Here is an 11,315-nt window from a genome sequence, read left to right as displayed (position 1 = left end):
TCTTCCATCTTCTCATATTTTCCAAATAAAACAATAATATGTGCCTAATATATGTATATGCACTCAACATGTAGTTGGCTTCTAAAATGGATACTAACTGAAATGGCCGAAAGTGAGTTAGATTGTTGACAAGTCCTCAAAAGAATGAAGAAATTCTGAACATGAGCATGATAATCTTATCCTGAGATGAAAAACTCATGCTGATGCATTACCGAGTTACCTTTATACCACTAGCTGTCTCTTAATTGATTGCATAGGGTCATAAGAAGCATTCATTTTGCTGGCACAAAAAACTGGGGATGATCCTATGGTCCCCCCGTCCAAAAACTGGATGAATATATCCCCATAGCCCCGGTATTTGCCCCACATGGTTGAAGAAATTTTATGCACGGAGGTAAAATACAGAAAAGCAGGCACCTTCTACAAAAATACATTCCACGAAAATAAATATTTTATTTCAGCAATGATCACTTCCAGGAATCAAATTATGTACACATGTTCTCTATATTTACAAGTTTAAAACTGATGACAGCATTTAATTGATTGAAGATACTGTGTATTAGTTTTTTTTTACCTAATACTTGTATAGTAACCCTGTTTTACTCTAACTTTATTGGATCATGACAACCATGTATTTGATTTTTCAATAAAGACTGATCACAGTAATTGCTTAATAAAGAAAACCAAAATCCTATGCCACTGGCACGTTTACATTTAGACAATCCTTAAAACACAGCAGAGCATTCAATAATTAATGTGACATATGTGATTACATTGTTCTCATTAAAATACACAATTCTAAAATGCCCTGAGCTTTAATCGATCACACTTAACAGTATATAACCAGTAAAACTGGTCTGGACACACCTTGAAACAAGTTTGAAACTGGTGCACAATGAATAAGCTGTTTGTACTTATTAAAACTAATCACTAACTTAACTGTAACAGACTAACAGGGCTAAATCCTCCAATGTCAAGATGATTTTACATACACCTAAGGGCCCACTGCCTCAAAATCACCCTGGAGGCATTTTAAGCCGAGCAGCTATTAATTTTTACAGACACAGTTCAAACTTCAGACCTTGAAGTTTCAAGTCGATTGTTACTGGCTCTGAAGTTTCCAGTCATATGTCACTGGCTCTCTACCTATTACTTGCCAAAATGCCCCAAACTGACCTGAATATCAAAGCAATGTGTCAGCAGACCTCCTTTCTAGTTTCTAAAATCTTTAAGTAGCGTATTACAAGGTGTCTCTATGACACACTCTGACTTTAAGATGTAATCATAAACAGCCTAAACTCACTGGAAAGCTCTTTTGAAATACGTTGGATGCTACAGCAGCTAATTTTCACTTGAAAAGGTTGGGTACATCAAGAAAAATAAATAAAAAAAAAACCCTAGAGGTTGGAATTAATAATACTGTGTTTTAATATGACAAACTCGTGACAGAAACAATTCTTAAGTAATACCTGTCACAGTTCATCATTTGAATAGCTTGTGACCGAGACTTGTGCCTGACCTGTGATGACTTGATCATAACTTCGTAAGGAAGCTTTTGGTCCTGATTCATTCAAAATGTGCTTCAAATTCTTCAACAATTTTAAAACAATGATAAAGATGTAACAAAGCAAACAATACAAATTGAAAGAGTTGGGTGATGCCGAGGCTATTTGATAGTCTTTCACAACAGGTGCACTTACAGAGACTGGGCAATCAATTAATTGATCTAGCACTCATTTTAATATCTGTAAAAATACAAGCAATCTGCCAAGTGTAATGCATACTGCTTACAGTTGGTTTGATAACTTCTGCTTATCTGACAGTGCTGCTTACTTCAATCCTCAGTTAAACAATTTCATCCAATAAACCTAACATGATGATGTCACCTTTGTTTACACGTGTGCTTCCCTATGGCAGTGAGGTTAGATGTGATCCATCGAGCCCCCATAGGAAAGTGTTCATGTAAACAAAGCGTGAGATCATTATGCTTTAGGTCTACTGACAGCTGGATTCTGTCAGCAACTGCATGACTTTAAATCAAATCAGGTGATTCCTCAAACTGCTTAGTTCCAAGGGGGTGAACTGCCTCGAGCAGAAACACCCCCTCACTGGTTGAAAAGAGCCACGTTGGTGGGGAGTGTTCATTTTGTTGATAGCGATGCATACACATTGCATGCATTTCATAGTCGTCAGTGAACCAATGATGTGCAGTTTCCACCAAAGAAGCCTCCATTGCTAGGAAAATCACCCCCTCTCTTGGTCCTGCTCAGGGCGGATAGTCCATGCAGGTTCTATTTTTTGCACAAACTGCATAAATGGATTTAAATCACTGGTACTGGGATACTTCATTTACGACAGGCTAAGTCTTCTCTATCTAGAGAGTGACATTGTAACTCTGAAATTTTACAATATTATGTATTACTTAACCAAAGTTCTTTGTCTTGGTTTAAATGGGTATCAGTGTGGTACAAGAACAGCTTGTGTCAAAGAAAGTGATAAGAGAAGTGACTTTGGTAAATACCCTCAGTTTTGCTGTCTGCCTTACATATTCCATTGAACTCTAGGTCATTGATGTCGTTAGCCATTCTGCAGAAGAGATATCATGTGCTTCTCGATTGTAAGTTGCACTGCAGGGGAAGAGAAAGTAGTCTCATAAAAATAACATGAAACAGCCACAAACTTGCAAAACAATAATGAAGGTCAATTGAGCATTATTTCTGTCATGTAATCATCATTTGATCGCTTTTTTGTGTGTTACGTTGTCATCTGTTATGATGCAATGGTAACAACAGAATCAATCCTACCATCACTATGGTAACAACAGTACAAATGGAATCAAAAAGCAACAAACCCCTACCATCTCTGTATCGCCAATAATGACAGTAGAAACAGAATCAAACCTGCAAACACTATGGGCCACAGTAGCAGTAGGAATGAAATCAAACCTTCACTGTGGCCAGCAATTGTACAAATGGAATGAAAAAGTACTGATAAATACCTTAGACAGTTTCCCTATTCAACAACGTGCAGTATGACCGTGTATTAACATTTGAAAATGCCTGCTAAGATGTGATAATGTCTGTTGCATAAAGCACGCACTGGCACCTGAATACAAGACAGTATAATCAATTCTGACTGGTCAAGAATCTGTGTGCACAAGGCTCGCCACACGCACATCAAATCCATATAAGGAGATTCTTTTGGGGAACTTGCACAAGGAATGCACCATAAAAGGACAGGGGTGTTCCAGAAAAGGAAAGTAAAATTCTAGAAAAAGTCATTGGAAATCCATCATATATTGGCTTCTTTTGACTAAAAAAGGTATTTATGAATGGGAATAAATATGTACTTGACTGGTCTTAAACTAACATTCAAGACCAGCTCAGGGGAATGATTGCTGATAATGACCTCGCCGCAGCCAAGTACATATTTATTCCCTTAATAAAATATGTCATATCGCCCACAGTGACAGTAGAAACAGGATAAAACTTGTTTTATTCCTATGAGCAAGAATAACAGCAGGAATAAGTCCTCACCTGTCTTCTTGAAGTCTATTTCAATGAAATTAATACGTACCTTCTCTATGACCAAGGGCAACAGCAAGACTTAAAGGGGTGTGTCCACCTTCCGTTTGTACAGTTAAGTCAGCTCCAGCCTCCAAGAGCAGACGTACACATACGGGATGGTTTTTATACACAGCATACAGCAGTGGTGTTCCTTCATTCTAGCACAAGTGAAAACCACAATTACAACCAAAGTTCTTAACTTTACATGTATTTGCTACACTACTTTGCACACTGCATCAAGTTGACCCAACATATGGTTTGAGCACATTGTCTAGGATATCCTAGGTGCAGATTGTGAAGATTTCTGGCTTAACTCCAAATAATGCAGTGACAAGGTTAACTGAACTTCACAGCTGAGCATCAATGACATCACCCCAAGTAACATCACTCATCAGTAGCATTTCTGTAAGCCTTGACTCAAACAAAGCCAAAAATGAAAGCTTAGAGTTTTCACAAGTGATCTGTAATTGCCGGCAGTGGCTTGCACATAGTGTATGTAAGATTTGAAGTCTATACATCTCATTTTATATGTACACCTTGTTCTCATTGCTATATTGCATGGCTTCCTGAACCACTCTTACTTTAAATTAAGTTTTCATCCAGGACCTGGAAGGGAATTCTCCTGTTTTTGTCCACAAAAAAGGTTAGGTTTTGTAGGATTTTCGCTCTTCTCAAATAGACAGTGTCAATGTTGCAGTATAATACTTATTGTTTTTTGTTTATTGTGCATTTTGCGTGTGCTTTGTCTTTCTAACAAATTTCATCTGTTGATGTTCCATGTGTTTTGTTGTACCCTGTTAGATTTTAGTGTTTCCATACGATTGTAAAGTTGTCTAATTTTAAAGTTTTGTTTTTACTGTATATGTATCCTTTTATGAGTGTTTGCAGGGCCCTTAATGGAAACCAGTTTTGGTAAACTGTTTGGGCCATACCTTGGATAAATAAAATAAATAAATGAATAAATAAAACAAATAAAAGCCAACATTATATTTATCTTGACAGCCTGCAATCATGTAGATGTAATTCAAAGTTGCATTATAAGTAACTTGAATTATGTCAAGTGAGTTCAATCTGTCAATCTTGAGTTAGAAAGGCAAAAGATGTGACAAGAACTGTACACACAAAAGTCTACTGAAGATTTCAGTCCGTTCTTACCCAATCAGATTTATTAACATCTGCTCCCTCAGTGAGCAATAAACGGATGATATCAATACATCCAACACTGCTAGCAAAGGCTAAGGCAGTCTCTCCATCTACACTTTCCTTAGTGACATCAGCGCCATGGGCCAGGAGATGCTGGACGATGTCCGTCTGCTGGTGAGCACACGCCCACATCAGAGGAGTGCAGCCGTCTGCGTCGAGCTCATCAATGTCAAGTTCCTCCTGGAACTTCTCTTCAAGGACGGCAATCTCACCTTGAGCAGCCAGCTGGTGAATACTGTAATCTGGGTTTGGAATTTGAAAAGATGTACAAGGAAGATGATGGTACAAGTTTTTATTATGGGGGCAAGTTACTTCAAAATTAGATTATCCTTAAGTCGCTGAGGGAGACGAAGGTCTGAAAGAGCACTTGTTTTGCTTAATAACTGGGCCAAGAGACCAGTATTGAAACGTAAGTCAAGTTAAGGACCTCAAATGGTACAGTAAGAGTGTGATGTTGCAGCTGAAAATTTAGGTGGGTTTCAGGCTCTCTCATGTACTTGTATGCAAGCTACAACACAGTAATAAAGAAGGTTGAAAATGAGCAAGATATTAGCAAACTCCTATCCCTCTGTGGGACACTTGGTAGCTAGGTAAGCATGCAACCAGACAGCCAAGCTGCCTGCTGTAACAATCAAAACACTTCACAAGCAATCACTCACTAATAACCTCACCAACAACTAGCTTCCTAAAGCAAAACTGAAAATGGGACAAAGATATGCACCTCCAAAGTAAGTTTTCTTCAGGGTTCATCTTGTTACAGTCCCAAAAGCACATGGTATTGGTAAGATGTTATACTCACTATAGAGACATGTAGGTGTTACACTTTGAACATTTCCTCGCTTGGTATTCGTCATTGATATCTGTAACTGAAGTAAAAAAAGCACCAGGAAATGCATTAATCACATTTTCTATAATATTGGAAATACAAAATGTTCAACAGTCGGGTGAACTTTGACATTAAAGAAAACATCAAGTCTCCGCGGTTCTTATCAGAACCACTCCTGCTCACAGAAAAGGTAGATCACTTGGCGTCTCTGCAAACCATGTGACTATTGCTCTGTTCACCATGAAAATTTTCAAATCTTACCTATTAAGGAAATTGTTAAAAAATGTCCTTCCATAATGGAAAGGGTATGGTATGGCAATGCAAGGCAAACACCAGATAGCAATGGACATAATGATCTTCAAGTTGCTTCATTTTACCCTCATTGGAGAATAGCTAGATTTGCTGGATTTACTTGACGATGAAGACCTGCTGGTGCAAACTGGCTTCAGTGTTGGCAATAAATTTCTGGTCTCTGAAAATAAAAGACGATTTTTGTTCGGTTAAACGTTTCACCTTCCAAAAATGAATTTATCATCTTATAATCCGTTCAGAGCAGTAACAAGAGAGGGCGCTTTTGTACATAGCATTGACGGTCCTTTGGTGGGAACTTACGGCCTGCGCATGCAGGTTCACATACATTAAGCGCAGGATATTCTGAGCATGGGCATGAACCCTGATGATTAACCTTCCTACCAACCTGTCTCTCCTTTGCTGGTGAGGGCACACTACAACTCCAGGCAGAGAAGCTGGATACACATATAAAAAATTACTGTTTGTTCTTCCTCTTTTTTCTCTCCTTGGACTGGTATCTTTCATCCTTATAACTAACCGAAGCCTCTTCGAACAGTAACAATGAGTCAATTCAGTATTTCAACAGCACAAACATAAAATAAAATGAAATGAAATGTATTGTAAGTAATTGCAGTCGTAGAAGTTCAAGTCGGTCTGGCCTTGCCTTATTGAAATACCAAGTTGGCTTGTTTGTTCCCTGGTGCATTTATTCCCCACATTTTTTTCCCTTGAACAATGTACAATGTACTTTGATATTTGCATGCAAACACAAGTCAGGAAGCATGTGCCAAAGCGTTACCATTTTAACATGAATAGGAAGTGTCCTCTCAGTGCTTTCCTTTAAAAGTCTTTCCCATTTTGCCTTGAGAAATTCCACTTTGATACAGGACTATACATACACATGTAATTATTTAACAGGATTCAATATTCAAGACATGTGTATGCCAAATAAATTTCAAGGTAAGTACATGTACATTAATATTTTGGGCTGCTCAGTTTAACATACTTCTTGACCAACCTCTTCCCAAGGCTTCTGAAGGATTTGAATACACAAAACGACTACAGGGGACTAGAATTTGAAACTTATATAACAATTGACAGCTAAAATAATGAAATTGAATGGCACTTTTTGATGTTTGAATGCAGACATAAAGGGGCATTCAATTTTAAATGAATTTGAATAAGTCTTGCATAAAACTGAATTTTTTTTGATAGACCTGGGCGGGAAAACCAATATTAAAATGGTGATAATTGCAAAATTTATTGTATTTACCTGGACACATAACTGACTGAACCTCAAGATCTGAGCTAGCTTGATCTTGGTCACTCAATGCATTCAAGACTCTATCCACAGCCATCATCGATGGTGCAACATGGACCACAGTTGGTTGGCTGCCATTGTAATCCAGGGGTGTAGTCAACATAGCTGGAATAGCTGCTGAAATCGGAATTTTACTCTCTGAGGGGGCTGCAACTTGTATGGGATTAGGGTTGGCTTGTAGTTGGAAGCCAACCATAGTTGTTGGAGTGGTGATTACGTTGGATGGAACATCACCGGTACGTGTGCAGACGCTAATACTGACAGGATAGGGCACTTTGGATGGATCCATTGTGGTTTTCTCCTACCAGTACATGTTGGTAAACAATCTGCAGAAAAGAACGATAGAAAAATAATAGAAAAATAAGAACGAAAAATAAGTTAAACACTGTGAGACAATTTTCAAATCTAAGTAAAAACCTACTGTCAGCTGTTTCTCAAATTGGCAATGCCATGGAAGTACATGTACATGTATTCCTTTCAGTAATATCAGTAATGTGGACATGATGGTAGACAGGAAGACATGATGGTAGACAGGAAGACATGACGGTAGACAGATAAATATGATAGTAGACAGGACGACATGATAGTAGACAGGAGAACATGATAGTAAACAGGAGGACATGATGGTAGACAGGAGGACATGATGGTAGATAGGAGGACATGATGGTAGACAGGAGGACATGATGGTAGACAGATGAATATGGTAGTAAACAGGAGGACATGATGGTAGACAGGAGGACATGATGGTAGACAGGAGGACATGATGGTAGACAGATAAATATAGTAGTAAACAGGAGGACATGATGGTAGACAGGAGGACATGATGGTAGACAGGAGGACATGATGGTAGACAGATGAATATGGTAGTAAACAGGAGGACATGATGGTAGACAAGAGGACATGATGGTAGATAGGACATGATGGTAGACAGGAGGACATGATGGTAGACAGATGAATATGGTAGTAAACAGGAGGACATGATGGTAGACAGGAGGACATGATGGTAGACAGGAGGACATGATGGTAGACAGATAAATATAGTAGTAAACAGGAGGACATGATGGTAGACAGGAGGACATGATGGTAGACAGGAGGACATGATGGTAGACAGATGAATATGATAGTAGACAGGAGGACATGATGGTAGACAGGAGGACATGATGGTAGACAGGAGAACATGATAGTAGACAGGAGGACATGATGGTAGACAGGAGGACATGATAGTAGACAGGAGGACATGATGGTAGACAGGAGGACATGATGGTAGACAGGAGGACATGATAGTAGACAGGAGGACATGATGGTAGACAGGAGGACATGATGGTAGACAAGAGGACATGATAGTAGATAGGATGACGTGATGGTAGACAGGAGGACATGATGGTAGACAGGAGGACATGATGGTAGACAGGAAGACATGATGGTAGACAGATGAATATGATAGTAGACAGGTGGACATGGTGTTAGACAAGAGGACATGATGGTAGACAGGAGAACATGATAGTAGACAGGAGGACATGATGGTAGACAGGAGGACATGATAGTAGACAGATGAATATGATAGTAGACAGGTGGACATGGTGGTAGACAGAAGGACATGACGGTAGACAGGATGAAATAATGGTAGACAGATGAATATGATAGTAGACAGGAGGACATGGTGTTAGACAAGAGGACATGATGGTAGACAGGAGAACATGATGGTAGACAGGAGAACATGATGGTAGACAGGAGAACATGATAGTAGACAGGTGGACATGATGGTAGACAGGTGGACATGATGGTAGACAGGAGAACATGATAGTAGATAGGAGGTCATGAAGGTAGACAGGAGGACATGATGGTAAACAGGAGGACTTTCCCCCAAAAAGTTGTGTTTAACTCAAATCCTACATTAAATTACAGGATATTTCACCTGTTTTTCCAGATTTGTTGCTCTGAACAAGTTGAAGGATTTTTCTACAGGAGAGTATACAAGCAGGCACATAGGCCCAGACTAAGATTTTAGACCTTAAACTGCAGTGCTCTATGACTTACCAGTCTCTAAAATCATAATATGGAGCACAGTGCCCCAGCTGGTACTAGGTCTTAAAGTCCAAAATTGAAGGTCAACGGTTTGAATTCCACTTCATATAACAATGTCAACAAACTACCAGATGAAATTTTGTTGCGGTATAATTTGTAATTTCCTCCAAACAATTAACAGTTATTATGCGTTCTAATTCAGTTGTCATGCATTATACCAATCAAGTGTATTTATGAGTGTAACGATAATAATTTTACGAGGTGACAGATGAAATGTGACCGGCTCTAGAAAAACATGTACTACATGTACATGTACATAAACGTGTAAGTCACCAGGTTCAGGTTATGAGTTTTTGATATGGCTAGATTCTGTACATCAAAAGCATATACATATGTAAACATAAAGCAAAATACATATGTATGACCCCTGTTGTGTGCTGCATTCTGGAGATATAGATATTTGTATATCTACATTTTCGAATTCAATAAAAGCACTTTTCTAGAAAAAGCTCAAGAAGTGTAGCACCTGGAAACAAAATACTATGCAGGATTTCCTACTGAATGATTAATTGTTCATCTTCAATGTTTGTAGTCACAACTTTCAAAAATATAAATGTTAAAGAAGCTATTAAAGGAAACAACACAAAATCATGTTTTTGAAGAAATTTTACCCTCTCCAAATAGAACAGGCCATTACATGTTTCGGCATTGTGCGAATATTACCCTTTTTGCAGAGCAGGTCACAAACGTTCAATTCCATGAGGCAAAGATTCTTGCCACTGAACATGAGAAACACTCATTATTTGTTATATATGAATCGGTACCTACATAAATCCCCCTGTAAGAAGAAACGGTCCTAACACCTTTCATTTATGTCTGCCATTTTGTGAAAGTGTGTGTCTGACCATGGAGGAAGGAACCTTCCTCCATGGTCTGAAGCACCATCAATTTGTACATAGTACGTGTAGTACTAGGGCCTCCTGTGCTGTTCCCATCCCTGCATTATTTTCACTTTCCACTAGGAATGAAATCTATCACGTAGGCCTACAAGTGAAGTTCTATTCAGTAGGTAGCTTAACCCCCCCCACCATAAACTAGGTCATCATGATTCTGTTACGCCGTAACTATAGCATCAGTCCCAACTATAGTTGGGCCCGTCCCAACTAGAGTGCTACAGTTGGGCCAGCCCAACTACAGCAGAGAGGTCCTGTGTGCATGATGTGCCCAGCATGTGCCAAAGTCATATTGTTTACAAATGTCATGTCATTGGTCATAGGGCTAGATGAACAGATGAAGTGCCACATTTTATATGAATTGTGTTAAGTGTGAGGCACATTGACTTGGATAATGTTGAGACATTTTCCACAGACTTTGGTCAACAATAGTTGGGCCAGCCCAACTGCAGTACTACAGTTGGGACTGTCCCAACTATAGTTGGGACTTATGCTATAGTTGGGGCGTAACAATTCTCATCATTCTGTGCCTTTCCCATTGTCATGATCATGCTCACCATGCCCACATTTCCTAACTAGGCCTACATGAACTAAACAAATCTGACCGATCAGGGCACAAAAATGTTCAATACTAATGATTTCAATCCAACACCATGTACCCTGATGTAACCACATCATAGAAGAAGGAGGACATGTACATGTACAGAAACACAAACACTTAGTTTCCCCTTCAACTGGTCAACTGGCATGACTGGGAATCTTTATTGTGGTTAGGCCTATGTCCATGTCCATGCTAAGCCTACTGCTACGTAAATGTACATGTACTATGTAGGCCTAGTTAGTTAGTTATGTGTCAGTTGTCATCAGTAAAGAGAAAAACTTCGGCCACAAAACATGAAAACCCACCGAAAACACAAAAAAATAGTTATGCAGCTGATCAGACTGACCAGTTCAATTCTCTCGCATGATGATGATGATTACTGAAGCTGAGTGGAGGTGTTACACCGTAGAACTTCCAATGCTGTCGATGCGTGAAGCAGACTTTTTTCACCTCGTAACCCAAAACACAATAATGAATCGAAAGCGCTGGCCTTGTCCAAAATGGGCCTTCAGAGCTACGGCTACGTTTA

General features: G+C 39.1%; 1 protein-coding gene across 3 annotated transcripts; it reads right to left on the bottom strand.

The window, feature by feature from the left end:
* Positions 1–429: 429 nt before the first annotated feature.
* Positions 430–11,272, bottom strand: LOC110984712 (uncharacterized). 3 transcript variants are annotated; one of them, XR_002598892.2, is made up of 8 exons: positions 11,133–11,272; positions 7,160–7,533; positions 5,973–6,067; positions 5,569–5,635; positions 4,722–5,011; positions 3,577–3,724; positions 2,522–2,627; positions 430–2,307 (listed from the first exon to the last, which is right to left on the bottom strand). XR_002598892.2 is itself a non-coding variant. In XM_022245145.2 (7 exons), the coding sequence occupies exons 2-7, from the start codon at positions 7,494–7,496 to the stop codon at positions 2,578–2,580; spliced, it is 987 nt and encodes a 328-aa protein (XP_022100837.1). In that variant the 5' UTR covers positions 7,497–7,533; positions 11,133–11,272; the 3' UTR covers positions 430–2,577. The 3 variants fall into 3 exon arrangements, 2 of the variants coding, with proteins under 2 accessions (XP_022100837.1, XP_022100838.1); XM_022245145.2 differs by having other exon boundaries at positions 430–2,627; XM_022245146.2 differs by having other exon boundaries at positions 430–2,627; positions 11,092–11,264.
* Between the last annotated feature and the right edge of the window lie 43 nt (positions 11,273–11,315).

Source organism: Acanthaster planci, linkage group LG05, assembly GCF_054643075.1.
Source record: "Acanthaster planci isolate LZ-2023a linkage group LG05, COTS_SCS, whole genome shotgun sequence".
NCBI lineage: Eukaryota > Metazoa > Echinodermata > Asteroidea > Valvatida > Acanthasteridae > Acanthaster > Acanthaster planci.
This window is presented reverse-complemented; position numbering and strand designations above follow the sequence as displayed.